Raw genomic sequence first — 16,887 nt, 5'->3', positions numbered from 1 at the left:
TCTCTGTTCACATTCTTGCGCCCTGGTAGTCTATCCTCCACACAGCAGCTAGCGGGATGCTTTGACACCACACTGATCAGCTCCTCTCTCCAGTGGAAACCTGCTGGATATCTAGCCATGTTTCTTTCTTTTTTTTTTTTTTTTTACATCTTTATTGGAGTATAATTGCTTTACATTGGTGTGTTAGTTTCTGCTTTATAGCAAAGTGAATCAGTTATACATATACATATGTTCCCATGTCTTTTCCCTCTTGCATCTCCCCCTCTCCCACCTTCCCTATCCCACCCCTCTAGGTGGCCACAAAGCACCAAGCTGATCTCCCTGTGCTATGCTAGCCATGTTTCTTAGGCAAGGACTATGCCTATAGTATCTAGTAGAGTAGAGTTCATGTCTGGATTCAGTTAAATATTTATTGAGCACCTAGGACCACAGTGGGAGATAACATAGAATTTACAATGTTTTAGAATTTACAAAGTTTTAGGTACTGTTCTAAATTATTGGCATGCATGCACTTCTTTCATCTTCATTGTCTTATTCTTATCCTCATGTTACAAATAAAGAAGCTGAGACACAGAGAGGTGATGTAATCTGCCTAAGATCACACAGCTAATTAAGAAGAAGAGGAAGGAGTCTAGCCCCAGTGCCCATGCTCCCAGGGACTCCACTGTAATCAGTGCAGCGAGTACAAAGATAAATTAAACACGGTCCTTGTCCTCAGAGTATTTACTATTCAGCAGGAGGGAAACATAGTTTCAATGTAATGGTAAAAGATAATCATGACACTAGCAAATATTTATTAAGAATTTATATATTCTGAGCTTTGTAATAATTCCCTTATATGTATTGTTTAATTTAGCCTCACAAGAATCCTATAGATTTTTTGATTAGGAAATTAAGATAATTTTGCTCAAGATGAGAAGAACAAATTAGCTCCTGACTCCAGTCAGCTTGGATTCCTCTGGTTCTAACAGGTCTTAGTTTTCCTCTGTTGAATTATAAAAAAACTTCACAGAACACACCAACCTTGCACAAGGCCACTCTGTGACTGTGACAGAGAAAGACAAAAATGAGTCCCGTTATAATCTTGTCAGAACATAGACAAAAAGAAGAGCACATTACAAACCACAAAAATGACCAAATGTTCCCTATCTCAGCTGATGTAAGTGACTCATCCTTTTCTGATCAATTTTATCTTTAGCTCTACTTTGTTCCTCTAACCTTCTAGACAGAAATGATTAAGACACCATCATGGACTTGCCCCTGTTTCTGACAGTTCCTAATCCAGTGCAGAACCATATTTTAAAAATCCTTCCAAAAATTTAAAAAACAAGCCTAAATCCTACAGCAGTTTCTTCTAACAGTCTTACTGAGATTCCCCCAGTTCCTCATGATGAGCTATCTCCTTTGTTTGCAATGAGCCAATAAACTCAACTTAGTTCCACTTCAGGTGTGTTCTTTGGCTGGAGGATATTAACAGACACTCAGGTTCCACTAAGGTTGGGCCGAGACCCTCACTGTTGGACCAGGACTCTAGACTCAGTAATAAGGTACACACTGGGCCCCTTTGAAATCTCTACCTGCTCAAGTGTTCAAGGTGTCACCCTGGCCACTTATGGGAGGTTAATTTCACTCTGAACTAAGCTCTGATTATTATTTCATTGTGATTCTTCAGCATTGGGTTTTTTGTTTACTTAAGAACAAGTTCTCTTGGGACTTTTTTGGTCATATGATCAGATTTATGTTGTTTCTCAGTGAATTGTTTTCTAGCCTTGTCATATTCACTTCTATGGTCTGCTTGTTTATTCTATAAGAAGAAAAGTCTGTAAGGAGGGGATGGACATAGACCTGATAAGTCCATCTTTCAGCCAGTGCTGAAAAAGGAGTTCAGAAGGTGTCAACAGACTAATGTTCTTTGAGTAAAAATGCATTAGGTCACCATTTCAAAAACTTGTAAGGAGTTTTCCCTCAGTCTTGTGAGAAATAATTTATGTAGTTTCATCCCCAGAGTCGGGGGCTGTTTTCTGGCTCCTGATCAGGGCAAGTTTTAGAGATACAAGTTTGCACAAACACCAACGTTACTGACCACTGGAGTTCTCATGGGGCCATCTTGATCTAACTCTGCAACTCTTTCAAGCCAAACCCCTCTTTCCTTTATGTTCTCTAAATATAAGATAGACTTACTCTCTGACTGGTGAAATTTCCCAGAGACGATGTGAAACTGCAATGACTGCTGGGGGAACTTTTGACATTAGCAAGATGTTCATTTGAAAGCTCCCTTGGAACAAAAGAGGAAGAAACTCTCATGGGGAGATTGTCTTGACTACAGCAAAGAGATTATTTTATTCAATGTAGAAGACTCCTCTTTCATTTCATTTCTTCAGGGTACAATAATCCCTGGCTTTTAAACTGAATGGCTTGATAAAATTGTCAAACACTCTTTCTCTCTTTTGTGTATATATGCCAAAATGTGTTTTCCTGCATCTAAACTTTGTCTCCTCTCCTTGCAAATGAGAAGACAATTAGCTCTTTTCAGTGATAATTTAATATTTGTTGGAAGTTGGCTTCTTCTCACTTCTTATTTTTCTATTTCTGTTATTCTCCCTCTCTTTTTCTTGTGCTTGGGAAATCTAAAGAGTAACAGATTAGAAAAATCATATTTCTTGTATACATGCACTTTGGGGATATCTAGTGCAAACACTAAAAGTTGTTTAAAAAAAAGAAAAACATTATGGTGTTACATTTGTTTTAAAAATTGTAGAGGCTTCAGTGTGCACTTACTAGCCTTCATTACTATAATTATGAGCTTAAAAAAAGAGATATTAGTTCCAATATGTGAAATAACTTTTGGCATTATTTAAAGAGTCTGTTAGATTTAGTTTACCATATAAAAATAATATTAGCACAATATTTAGATTTATACAAATCAGGGTTAAATTTCACACAGTTTAAATTCCCTAAAATGATTTATGATTTAAGTAATTATTTTTTTAATTAAAATATATGAAAACATATATGTGTGTATACATATATGTATATATACATAATGAAAGCAGTGGACATCTTTTTAAATGTTTAATTTTATGAAATTCTTACAATGTTGCCAATCATGAGGACTTAATGTATTAACTAAGATTATATTCCAGGTTCTTAACGAACTTCAAGACCTTGGACTATTCAGGACAGTAGTGACTATTATAATAGCCACTGTAGCTACTGAAATTTAAATTGCTTAAAATTAAATAAACATTCAGTTCCTCAGTTGCACTAACCACAGTTCAAGTGCTCAGTAGTCACATATGGCCAGTGGCTACCATATTAGACAGTACAAATATAGCACATTTCCATAACCAGAGAGTAGCATTAACAGCAGACTTAGACATATGATTAAGCTACTTAGAAAATAATCTTTGGGTGCTGGGTATTTTTAAGTAAGAAAGATAAAGCAACACTGGTCACTGAAAACATTCTGCACCCAATTCCAATGTGTGGCAGGATTTTTCCATAGCACCAGGAATTCTCAAACACCACCCGGGTGTCCTACAGTCGAACTCAATTTTGGCACTATTTACCCCAGAGATAGGAGATAGCCTCAGATCTCACAAGTTAAGTCCTCAGCCCTACAAGACTGCACACCTCCCTTCCTCTCTCCTCACCCTCCCACCCCTCCTTAGACTCCAGACACAAACCCAGGTTAACACCTGTGCTTCTGACAGTCATAAATTGGAAGTTCAAATGACCTGGGTTCTATTAATTTGCTAGAGTGGCTCAGAGAATCAGGGAAACATTTTACTTATTAGGCTATTGGTTTGTTATAAAAGGATGTAACTCAGGACCAGACACATAGAAGAGATGCCTAGAGAAATGTATGAGATAAATGGTGCAGAACTTCCATGCTATCTCCCAGTGCATCATTCTCCGCCCCGCCCCCCGCCCCGAGATCTCCACCTGTTCACCAACTCAGAAGCTCTCTGAACTCAAACATTCATTACATAGGCATGATAGATTAAATCATTGACCATCTGTGATTGATTCAACCTCCAGCTCCTGCTCTCCCCTCCCCAGAGGTCAGGTGTTGAGACTGAAAGCTTCAACCCTTTCATCACCTCGTTAGTTCTCCAGGTAACTAGCACCATCCTTAGGTGCTTTCCAAATCTCACCTGATCAATGTTACAAAAGACACTTTTATCACTCTCATCACTTAGGAAATTCCACGGGTTTTAGGAGCTCTGTGCCAGAAACAGGACAAATATGGTCTTCAAAATGCTTTGATAACATCCCTCTAAAAGAGTATGGAAGACTAGATACCCTTTTGTGCATTTTAAAGCAAATATCTAAAAATTCTCATCATAAGTTTAAATAGCTGCAAAGAATAAAATTTCCAACAAGTTATAAATACTGACATTTAAAAAATAAGTTACAGCATTCTTTTAAATATTCCCAAAGTATGGAAATGATGGCCGTCATTATCCATTACAAAACTAAAAAACAAGAAGGAGCTCTTCTTTTTAACGGTTGAATATTTTATATTACATTTGTACCCTCCTGAACTTGTATTTCCATTCTATTGCCTCCAAGGATTTTAAATATGTGCTTTTCATAAAATTCTTTATTAAAAAGTAAATTTTGTATTGAAATATAATACACATAAATACATCATAAGTTTCTGGCTCAATACATTTTTACGAAGAATATACACTCATCTAATAGCCAGCATTCAGATCAAGAAATAGGTTGTAAAATATTTTTAGCACCCCAGGGTTCTCTCTTGGGTCCTCTTCCACTGTCCTGACTTCTAATCTGGGATAATAAATATAATAACCAACAATGGCCAGATCATATATAAAAATAGAGCTTGGATCCACAACCTGCAGCAGCCTACCCAGGAAACCAACCCCTTATCTATCATAACCCAATAAGCCAGGCTGCTGTAAGTTGGACTAGTAGGAAGTCAGATTGCTAGCTTTAATAACAATCTAGGAAACCAAACAATAACTTCTGTAATAATTGATCCAGAATGGCTAGGGCTTGATTAATAACTGACAGCTTCCCTAATTTTTGTCCCTGCGTCCAGCTTAAGACCAACTAGAGAAAGCTAAATATGTACCCCTAGACAGTCACATAGGTGCCCCCTTCTGATCAGCCCACCTACAGCTTCCCGCATGCCCACAGCCTCCAGTCACAGCACAGCTGAAGCCTTCCTCTATTTCTACTACTAATGTTTCCTACTTTTCTGCCTACCTTTGAGTCTTTGCCCAAACTCAGGTGATGGCAGCTGACTCACTTGTTATTGCAAGTTCTGAATAAATGGCCTTTGCCTGTTCTCATTTGGTTGATCTTTGTTTATTTCTACAAATCCCAATATATTTTGTGTCTGGATCTTTATGCTGTAAAATTCATTCATATTATGTATAAGTGTCATTAGTTTGTTTTTATTGATATATAGTGTTACTATATCACAAATTATTTCTCTATTTTACTGTGATGGATATTTGGTCTTTTTCCAGCTTGGGGCTTTTATGAATAAAGCTGCTATACAGATTGGTACCTATCACGTGCTGACTGTATGTTTATGTGGAACTTTTGGGTCTTGGGTAGGTGTATTTAGCTTTAGTACGTACTGCCAAACAGTTTTTCAAGGTGGTTAAACCAATTTACTCTCCCACAGGCAGTATAATCGGATAGAATTTTATCCTAATATATACTTTTTTATGCTTGGAAGTCTTTTATTGATCTTTTTATGCTTCAGAGTCATTCTTCTATGCAGACAAAGAGTTGTATAAATTGAAATTTGATATAAACAAACTTTTGTGACCATGAGGCTATATTAAAATTTATGTTTTGCACTGAGTTATTGTTATTAGTAGTACCGCATTGATCAAATCAAAATAACGCGTTATGAATTTGAGAAAACAGTAATAAACAGGAAAATCAAAATTGTATTGGGAAAACATTACTTGTAGAAATAATTAAAGTTTTTAAAAATTAGTTTATGCATCTGTGGATAAGAATTATTTCTAGAATGAGAATATTCGGTATCACTTTCTTATTTTAGATTTTTGTTTATGTTAAGTGCTAAGAAACTATGTTCACAATAATTAGGCATAGAAGATGTCTATTATCACAACATCACTCAGTTCTTTGAACTACTGTTGAGTAAAAATGTCCCAATGGGATCAGATTGCCATTAGCTAGAAGGGCCAGATCCTTACTAATTCCTCAAAGCCCTTCTCCATCATCGAAGAAGGCAATTATGTCTGTCTCTGGTTCCAGGTAAAGTGTTGGATAAACAGGACCCTCGCATATTCCCGAGACCCGGTGTTGGCTTCAGTGGCAGGACAGCCTACGGTTCAGATCGGCGAGATGGAAAGCCGCGCCCCCCCGCTGCCGGGGTCTCCGGATGGAGTCCGGCCGAGAGCGCAGCGCGGCGTGCACGGAAGCTCCGGCTCCCTCGCCACGCCCACTTCCTGCCCCATCCCGGGCTTTTCCAGGTCTCCTCTTCCAGTGAACCGGATGCTCCGTCAGTTACCTCCTCCGCGTCCTCCGGTGCTTCCCGGCTCCCTGGCAAGGCCGCAGGCATCCACGCGGGGACGGGCAGGGGGCTCCCGGCGGCTGGCCTGGCAGGTGTAGGGCGCCGGTAGGAGCTGGGCGCGCACGGTTACCGAGCGTGGAGGAGGCACGTCCCTGCGGCGATGGGTGCCAGGGGCGCTCCTTCACGCCGGAGGCAGGCGGGGCGGCGACCGCGGTATCTGCCCACCGGGAGCTTTCCCTTTCTCCTCCTCCTGCTGCTTCTCTGCATCCAGCTCGGTGGAGGACAGAAGAAAAAGGAGGTAAAATGAATCCTCTGGGCATTCCCGGGAGGGCCAGGACGGGTCCGGGCAGGCGGGCCGCGTTCATAGACAGCCTTCCCGCGTTGCTAGGCAGCCGGGCCGCCAGGTGTGGGCGATGGCTGTTTTGGGGAGCGGTTGGGAGGCCTTTGCGCAAGTCCTTTGGGCTCCACAGTTTCAAAAGTGGGGTTGCCCAGTGCTTTCTCAAAAAACAACGAAGCATCGTCTTTTGTGCGCCTAGCACCTCACACCTTTAAGACACGGAGCGTTTTTGACCCTTACTTGAAGGCAGAGTTTCGGGGCTGTCGAGTCAGTAAAAAAGAGTGTGTTGGATGTGAAAATACCGTTTAGGAGTATTTCAAACCTATAGGAACGAGTTGTCCCTTGTGTTCATTACCCTGCTCCCTTCGTTATCCGTTTCAGGAGGCAACAGCATATTGAGACCGTGTTTAAAGTTATTCTGTATTTTATATACATTTTTAAAGCTGTATATTTTTCTTTATATTAAACTCAAGGTATAATTGTGCGAATAACCTCACATTTAGGTTGCGCAAATTTATTTGTGAAATTCAGATCACCTGATTTCAATCTTAGTCCTATAGTAACTCTGATGAGCACGCGGATTGAAGTAACTGACCGTATTTAAAGTAGTTGTGGAGTTATTTGTGAATTTCAGTTATCCATCTCTACCTTGGATGGTTGATCTAGTGGGATTAGAAAAAAAAATATTTTGGAAATGTAAGGTTTCTAATTGTACGTCATTTTAGTGAGAGTGTCTCTCCATATTAATTGCAAGTAGTTTTTCCTGGTGAAGTTTTATTTACATACACGTGGCTCTAATTCGGGTTTCAAATATTACCGCAACTTTCTTGACGGCTGGGTGGAAAGAATGAAAAAACAGCCTCACACACAAGTAACTCTGATTCTCTTTCTCTTTACTCCTTGCCTGAAACAACTCTGAACTCAGTATTTTGCCTTCAACTTTTTTATTTTAACTTTTTTTTACTTTAACATAAAAATAGGCCTTAGTGAAATTAGTGGTGTTATAGTAAGATGTTTGGTGAAGAACCACTGTTAAATTAAGACTGTATTTACAAATATAACGATTTTTTTGCCTAGCATGTGGTATTTATATACATTTCTTAGATTTCATAGTTTTTCTCTTTTTAAATTTTTTTATCTTAGAACCTTGCCAACATATTTAAAATTTATTTTTATATTTTTAAATTTAATTTTATTTATTTTTATGCAGCAGGTCCTTATTAGTCATCAGTTTTATACACATCAGTGTATACATGTCAATCCCAATCTCCCAATTCATCCCACCACCATCCCCACCCCTCGCCGCTTTCCCCCCTTGGTGTCCATACGTTTGTTCTCTACATCTGTGTCTCAATTTCTGCCCTGCAAACTGGTTCATCTGTACCGTTTTTCTAGGTTCCACATATATGAGTTAATATACGATATTTGTTTTTCTCTTTCTGACTTACTTCACTCTGTATGACAGTCTCTAGGTCCATCCACGTCTCTACAAATGACCCAATTTTGTTCCTTTTTATGGCTGTATAATATTCCATTGTATATATGTACCACATCTTCTTTATCCATTCATCTGTCAATGGACATTTAGGTTGCTTCCATGACCTGGCTTTGTAAATAGTGCTGCAGTGAACACTGGGGTGCGTGTGTCTTTTTGAATTATGGTTTTCTGTGGGTATATGCCCAGTAGTGGGATTGCTGGGTCATATGGTAATTCTGTTTTTAGTTTGTTAAGGAACCTCCAGACTGTTCTCCATAGTGGCTGTATCGATTTGCATTCCCACCAACAGTGCAAGAGGGTGCCCTTTTCTCCACACCCTCTCCAACATTTGTTGTTTGTAGATTTTCTGATGATGGCCATTCTGACCAGTGTGAGGTGATACCTTATTGTAGTTTTGATGTGCATTTCTCTAATAATTAGTGATACTGATCAGCTTTTCATGTGCCTCTTGGCCATCTGTTTGTCTTCTTTGGAGAAATATCTATTTAGGTCTTCTGCCCATTTTTGGATTGGGTTGTTTTTTTAAAATTGAGGTGCATGAGCTGTTTATATATTTTGGAGGTTAATCCTTTGTTCATTGATTCATTTGAAAATATTTTCTCCCATTCTGATGATTGTCTTTTTATCTTGTTTATAGTTTCCTTTGCTGTGCAAAAGCTTTTAAGTTTCATTAGGTCCCATTTGTTTATTTTTGTTTTTATTTCCATTACTCTAGGAGGTGGGTCAGAAAAGATCGTGCTGTGATTTATGTTGAAGAGTGTTCTTCCTATGTTTTCCTCTAAGAGTTTTATAGTGTCTGGTCTTACATTTAGGTCTTTAATCCATTTTGAGGTTATTTTTATGTATGGTGTTAGGGAGTGTTCTAATTTCATTCTTTTACATGTAACTCTCCAGTTTTCCCAGCACCATTTATTGAAGAGACTGTCTTTTCTCCATTGTATATCCTTACCTCTTTTGTCATAGATTAGATTACCATAGGTGCGTGGGTTTATCTCTGGGCTTTCTATCCTGTTCCATTGATCTATATTTCTGTTTTTGTGCCAGTACCATATTGTCTTGATTACTGTAACTTTGTCTTGTAGTCTGAAGTCAGGGAGTCTGATTCCTCCAGCTCCGTTTTTTCCCGTCAAGATTGCTTTGGCTATTCGGGGTCTTTTGTGTCTCCATACAAATTTTAAGATTTTTTGTTCTAGTTCTGTAAAAAATGCCATTGGTAATTTGATAGGGATTGTATTGAATCTGTAGATTGCTTTGGGTAGTATAGTCATTTTCACAATATTGATTCTTCCAATACAAGGACATGGTATATCTCTCCATCTGTTTGTGTCATCTTTGATTTCTTTCATCAGTGTCTTATAGTTTTCTGAGTACAGGTCTTTTACCTCCTTAGGTAGGTTTATTCTTAGGTATTTTATTCTTTTTGTTGCAATGGTGAATGGGATTGTTTCCTTAATTTCTCTTTCTGATCTTTTGTTGTTAGTGTATAGGAATGTAAGAAATTTCTGTGCATTAATTTTGTATCCTGTAACTTTACCAGATTCGTTGATTAGCTCCAGTAGTTTTCTGGTGGCATCTTTAGGATTCTCTATGTATAGTATCATGTCATCTGCAAAGAGTGACAGTTTTACTTATTCTTTTACAATATGTATTCCTTTTTTTTTCTTTTTCTTCTCTGATTTCCATCGCTAGGACTTCCAAAACTATGTTGAATAATAGTGGCGAGAGTGGACATCTTTGTCTTCTTTCTCATCTTAGAGGAAATGCTTTCAGTTTTTCACCATTGAGAATGATGTTTGCTGTGGGCATAGTTTTTCTTGAGAAAGGGAGAAGATTTGAAAAGTAGTTTTTTGTGTGTGTAGTTTACCAGAGCAGAGGGCATTAAAAACAATGAGGAACTCCATGCAAATTCTGATGATTTATCTCTTAGAGAGATCATTGCAACCATGGTAACTTTCAGTTGGGAGGAAAAAAAAAAAAAGCCCCAAAAAGTCTAAAAAGTGTACATCTTCAAAGTGTCTTAGCATCTCCAATTGTAAGACTACTTTAACATGTGACATTTGTTAATTTAGTGTAATTATAAATTGTGATAACATCTATTTCCATTAAATATATTTTATAAAGGTGATTTTAAAAATGCAAAATTAGGGAGAAAATTGTTGCGGATTTAAAAAGGATGTCTTCCAAAACTTTTATCTGTTAAATAGGAGAGCCTAATGATACTACATGGTGATATTGTAGAATACACATATTTTATTTAAGGAAAAGAGCAAAATAACATATAGTAGAAGTTTTAATACTTTATGTTAAATATGTTTAATACTTAATTTATTAATTAACATATTAACAAATTAATTGTTAATTAATAAATGTTAATTAACATTTATTAATTAACATATTAATATGTTATTAAACATATTTAAGTATTAACTAATTTAATGCTTAATTAAATATGTTTAATACTTTACTTTATGTCTCTGAAATGCAGTCTAGTTCAGTATCTGGTACTCAGTTCAAAAACTATGATCTCGAGCTTCCCTGGTGGCACAGTGGTTGAGAATCTGCTTGCTAATGCAGGTGACACGGGTTCTGGGAGGATCCCACATGCCGCGGAGCAACTAGGCCCGTGAGCCACAACTACTGAGCCTGCGCGTCTGGAGCCTGTGCTCCGCAATAAGAGAGGCCGCGATAGTGAGAGGCCCGCGCACCACGATGAAGAGTGGCCCCCGCTTGCCACAACTAGAGAAAGCCCTCGTGCAGACACTAAGACCCAACACAGCAAAAATAAATAAACTAATTAATAAACTCCTACCCCCAACATCTTCTTTAAAAAAACAAAAAAACAAACAAAAGAACTATGATCTCTTCCAATACCAGAAGAAAAACATTCTTTCTTGGAAATATTGGTCACAAGTGTGTTACTTTTCTAGGGATATTCCAGAGTTGTTTTGATCATATGTGGCGGCTGCTGCTGCTTTTTTTTTTTTTTTTTTTGCTTAGTTTAGAACCTGTTGCCCAGTATAAGATTTGACACAATTGAGCCAGAAAATATAATAGCTGGAACTTAATTTACTACAATAAATATTACAAACATAAGTACTGGAATAGTTGACTTGGCATGGATTGTGTATTCTTTTGTTCTGGGGAACCCAAACGGAAATCTAAAGTTGAACCTGGAATCAGGAATTGGACGTTAGTTGCTTTTAAGGAAGTAACATTTATGACAGTAATAGTTACCACCATAGATTTTTGAATAGAACTGATGGTCCAGTTACAATTCATATCCTATCTAATTGACATCAAACCACTTAACTTCCCTGAATTTTAGTTTTGTTTAAAAATACAGGTATAGGGCTTCCCTGGTGGCGCAGTGGTTGAGAGTCCGCTTGCCGATGCAGGGGACGCGGGTTTGTGCCCCAGTCTGGGAAGATCCTACAGGCCGCGGAGCGGCTGGGCCCGTGAGCCATGGCCGCTGAGCCTGCGCGTCCGGAGCCTGTGCCCCAAAACGGGAGAGGTCACAACAGTGAGAGGCCCGCGTACCGGGAAAAAAAAAAAAAAAAATTAAAAATACAGGTGTAATACTTACATCTCAGTGTTGTCATTGGGATTAAATAAGACTGTATTTAAAGTGTTTAGTGCAATGCCTAGAGCATAACAAATGATCAGTAATTTGGTAGCTGCTATTATGTATTCTTCATTCAAATGAAAGATAGACACGATAATGAGATCCTAAAATGTGATAAAAAATTTTTTCAAATTAAATTTTTTGCTAAATAAAGTGACTTTATAATAATTGTAAATTGTATAGTTTATGGAATAAAATGTTCATTACTTATTTTATTATGAAACACTGAGAATTCCAAACTCTAACATTGCTTGAGAACTTCCCAAGAGGAGATTTTACCTCATGGAAGAATTGGTAGTATTCATGGATTTGTGTATGTGTGTCTACATATATAGGTATATATCTGTTTCTAAATGAAGACATTTTCATTCATCAAAAAATAATTTTGTCATATTCTTTATTTAAGAATATAGTCAAGAGAAATTGTTAAATAGGCACAGAAAATTGACGGGAGATTTTTATAGTCAGTTTCCTTAATTACATTGAATAAAGTCATGTTAAGTGAGTTTTGAATCCTCATGTTAAGTGATACAGATTTGTGGGAGACTTTAGCTTCTTAGTAGTATATCATTTGTATTTCTGATGCATCATGGGTTTCCATTATTTTGACAGTTTCTCTATTTCTTATATTGTTAACACTTATCAGAATTGTTTTAATCTCTAATGACCTCTTATAGTAGAATAAAAGCTCAAATTCTGTAATGATTTCCAGTGGACTTAATGACTTTACCATCATCAAAAGCAGCTACCGTCAGCCCTTCAAATCCAGGGGTCTTGTACCTGCAGACAGAGAGGGCCGACTGTACCACACTATTTTGTAGCATGAGGGACTCGAGCATTTTCAGATTTTGGTATCTGCTGGGGTCCTGGAAGCAATCCCCCTTGGATACTGAAGGACAACTATAATATAATAATTTATACTTTCTGCAAAGAAAATGATTAGCGAATAGGCTACAACATGTAGGTAGCAGCTCATAGATATATTTTAAGAGAGAAGTAGTGTTATTAGTTGCCTCTGAGATAACTTCTATAAGCATACTTTACACTGAGATGTATATATCCAGTTACTCTTTAGTGGCACAGCCTTGAAATAGAGACTTTAGTGTCTTAGCAAATGATAGGGAGAGGATGGAGGTAAGAGGTGGATTTTGATTTTACCTTTAAGCAGAGAACTTAGGTGGAAGAAATATCTTGTAAACATATGAGCACAACTTAAACACATAGTAATTATACTTTGATATGTATACACATACACCTGTCATGCTGATGTCAGGCAGCTGTGTCAGCTAAGTTAGATATTTGTGTACAGTAACTCCTTGAAGAGTAATTGGGAATGACAGGTCTTACTTAAAATGGCCAAAACTGCTTGTCAATAACTTTGAGGCTTAGCCTGCCGCAGTTTCATGGATAATGGCAGAAGGCATGGGATTCCTGGGTCACAGGCAGACAGGTTATTACAGTAATAGAATTGCCAGAGTATCAGCGTTTGTGCTGGTGATGCAGGCCAGCTGACACCTGCAAATGTAGTGAATTTCAGAGCAGGAGAGGACCTTGAGCTTATGGAACCCAAATCTTTCATGATGGGCAGTAAACGTATTTGACTTCAGCCTTAGAGGGAGTCACTATCTTTATTAAATTGGGAAGTAAACAAACCTGATCTTTGTTCTAGAAGGGACAGTGTCTAGCAGAGCTGTGTGCTACACAAACATCCTCGAACAGATAGCCTAGAACAAAGTCAGTCAGTACTTGTCCTTGCAAGTTTTGTAGAAACCGTGATGAACCGTCTGCCTACGCAAGGGATCTAACCTGGGTCAAAAGGGAACACTTCAGGATATTTTCCTCCACATACACAAAACACCAGCATGTTCAGCCCCTTCTATATGTGTTCTCTTCTACGTGGAAGACACAGAGAAAGGGAAAGGGCAGAAACATGAAACTTGAGCCACAGATTCATCAGCTATTTGTTAACTGTTTTGGGCTGCATTTACTTGTGCATATTCTCTTTAGCCTTAAATAGTCAGTGAGTTTGGATGTGAGTGTGATCAGTATGCCTGTGACTACCTTAGTAGTCTCCAGGTTTGTTTGGTGTATTAGACCATGTGATGATTGCTTCTTTCCATAAGACTCCCACCTGGAGCATCATGCTAATTTCACCAAGATAGATTTACCTTTGGCTAAGTATAGGAGTAACTCTTTTCCTGCTAGATCATGAACAAATGTAACACTGTGTGCATGAGTATGTGTGGACCAAATAGGTAGTATTTACGTCAGTCTCTATCCAGTTTTTATTCTGTCCGTTGGCAAGATTTCTGCAGCTTCTCAAATTGAGCCTAAGAACCTGCTGTATAAAAAAATAAATAAAATAAAAAGAAAAAAAATTGAGCATACCTAAAAGGGAACTCTCAATCCTTTCCTCTGCCCATCTAGCCCATCTGTTTTCTCATTGCTGTCAACAGTGCTGTTTTATGGGGAACAAATTTTAACCTCATTTTTTTTTTTAAGTAATCACTTGCCATATATAATACTATATCTTTGTAGCTCTTATGTTTTGCACGTTGTACACAGAGAGGCTGACTTCACATAATTTCTAGCAGTCATACATAGATTTAAGGAGAGCATCTTGCAAAAATATGATTCCTCTATTATATGTAGATATGTAAAACATAAATATTTAGTTTGAATAGTAAAATTTCAAATATATTATTCAGAAAAATAGACAGTATTTTTTTCATAGTAATTGATATCTGTCTATCTCTCTGCCTGCTTGCCTGCTTGTCTCTCTGTTTAATGTCAGAAGGAAAAAGGTCAGTGTCAACAGTGAACTTATGTTACACAGTGTTTCACAATGTGATAAAAGTCCTAACTTAGAAGTATAGCATCCTGAAGCCATTAATGAGTTGAAAAAAGTTAAGAATAAAAGGAAGTCTTTACTAGCATTTATTGTTATTACATTTTTGGTTGCTCATATCAAGATACCTAACTAGTTTGACGTTTGGAAGTTAAAAGGAAATTTTCTTTCCTCTGTATGTTACTATGAGAACTCAACCATCTTTAATGAAAAGGGGCACTTGAGTATAGGTTAGATAAATTGTGGTACTGATTTTATTAAATGGAACTGTTTATTTTAGATGTGTATTTTTAGAGATGGCTTAATATTGCTGTCAATATGATTTGACTCAACTTTTGGAGAAATATTGTGGTTCAGTGTCTTCTCTGCTTAGAAACAAAGCAAACCATTGGAAAGTTAGTTCATATGATTTTTGTGGTAAAACTTAAGGTACAAGATTGATTACAAATTGTAAGATCTGTTTACTATTCATATTAAATTTAATGAGATACTGTCCTGTAATTTAGTGAATTTAACAAACTTGGGAGTTGGAAATAAGGCTTATTTCAGGAAATGAAAAAAAAACATAACAGGAGAGTTGATAGAAGATAGAATGCCAGGCATTTCACCCAAATTGTTTATAATCATCACAGTATCTTGGTGATTGTGACAGAGTTTTGTTTGCCTTACCTTTGTCTTTGTTAACAGTATACCTTGGTTTTATTTGAGTAGTAGGAGCAATTGGGACTATCCCAAGCCCCAAGCAATCATTTTTATTAGTCAAAGATTATCATGATTATCCAGTACCCTGCAAATTATTGGTTTAGGAGTGATCACATGATACAATTATGTGGGGCTTTTGGAAGTTTCCTCCTTCTTCATAAAGGACCCAAAGTGGGGTAATTCTTTCTTCCTGTCTTTGGATATGTGTATGAGAATGTGATGCATTGTTGAACCCATCTTGTAATCACAAAAAGTACAAGCCTGAGGGCAAAACCAGTAGGTTTATGCTGGCAGAGTAGAAAATTGGGAAGAACATGGGTACTTGATGGCATGACTTAACTAGCCTTGTAAATGCTTCAACTCTGGACTCCTTGTTATATGAGTTAATAAGCTTTCTTATTGTTTAAGACATTTCAAGTTGAATTTCTGATTTTTTGTATTTGAAAGCGTTCTGCTGAGGAAGGTCCTCTTGGATTAAGGGTTTTACCCGTGACTGTACAACTTGTCAGTTTACAGCCTTACCCCAAAGAACTCTTTCTACATTATGTTTTAGTAACCGGGCCCTCTTTGTGAATTAGTTATTAAATATTAGTGGGGGACCATTTAAGTATGTATAGCTGTCCCCAGTCTTTGAATATCAGTTGTCAGTATTAGAAGTTTGTGTATGTTTTGGTGTCATTGAAGTGCATTTTCATGTTCCTCTTACAATAAAAACAAAGTTATTTTAATATGAATTGAAATTCTCTATTCAAAAGTTATGTCCAAAACGTTGTAGGAAAGAAATTGGGCATAAATTTATTATGTGCTTTAAAAACTATTAGCCCAAGAACAGAGTGGAAGAGAGTAAGTATGCCCAAGATGTATTTGCTGTATGCTTTTTTCTCTTTGAATGTTTTTAAGAAATACTTATTCCTTTTGCTTTTGTGTAGGTCATAGATCGGTACGTAGTTTCATTGTAAAGACGTGAAATAAAATTCAGGAAGATACTTAATTTTATTTTTAAAATGATCATGTTTTAATAATATTCTTTTAGTTAACATCTGAGTTAAGATTAAGCAAAAGAAAAACTGGGACCTTCCTCAAAGATCAGGCTTTGTGCAATGCTTTGTGGAGTGGCTTTGCTGTGTCTTGCTCTTGTTTCCTGTGCATTTTTCCTCTTGGAGCCTTTATGGGGAGAAAGAGTGGCTGAGTCAAGGTGTAACACCATCATCTTGGCACTCATTCAGCATAGCTTCCTACGGAGAGCAGCATGAGTCACAGGCTTTGATGTTGGAACCTATTCCAAACCATAAAGCGAATGTCGTGTGTGTGTGTGTGTGTGTGTGTGTGTGTGTGTGTGTGTGTGTGTGTG

At 37.4% G+C, this 16,887-nt stretch overlaps 1 protein-coding gene across 3 annotated transcripts in view; it reads left to right on the top strand.

Moving 5' to 3' along the window:
- Positions 1 to 6,481: 6,481 nt before the first annotated feature.
- TUSC3 (tumor suppressor candidate 3) overlaps positions 6,482 to 16,887 on the top strand; it is a 183,611-nt gene continuing 173,205 nt past the window's right edge. The window contains exon 1 of one of the 3 annotated variants that reach the window (XM_027122717.1): positions 6,482 to 6,827. In XM_027122717.1, coding sequence (XP_026978518.1) covers positions 6,690 to 6,827 — 138 coding nt within the window. In that variant the 5' untranslated portion in view covers positions 6,482 to 6,689. The remainder of the gene's footprint in view (positions 6,828 to 16,887) is intronic. The other 2 variants (XM_027122716.1, XM_027122718.1) reach the window with 2 other exon arrangements.

Source organism: Aethalodelphis obliquidens, unplaced genomic scaffold, assembly GCF_003676395.1.
Source record: "Aethalodelphis obliquidens isolate GAN/ISIS:26980383/991018 unplaced genomic scaffold, ASM367639v1 scaffold25, whole genome shotgun sequence".
Lineage (NCBI taxonomy): Eukaryota > Metazoa > Chordata > Mammalia > Artiodactyla > Delphinidae > Aethalodelphis > Aethalodelphis obliquidens.
Note: the sequence above shows the minus strand (reverse complement) of the source record. Positions and strands in the feature narration are given on the sequence as shown.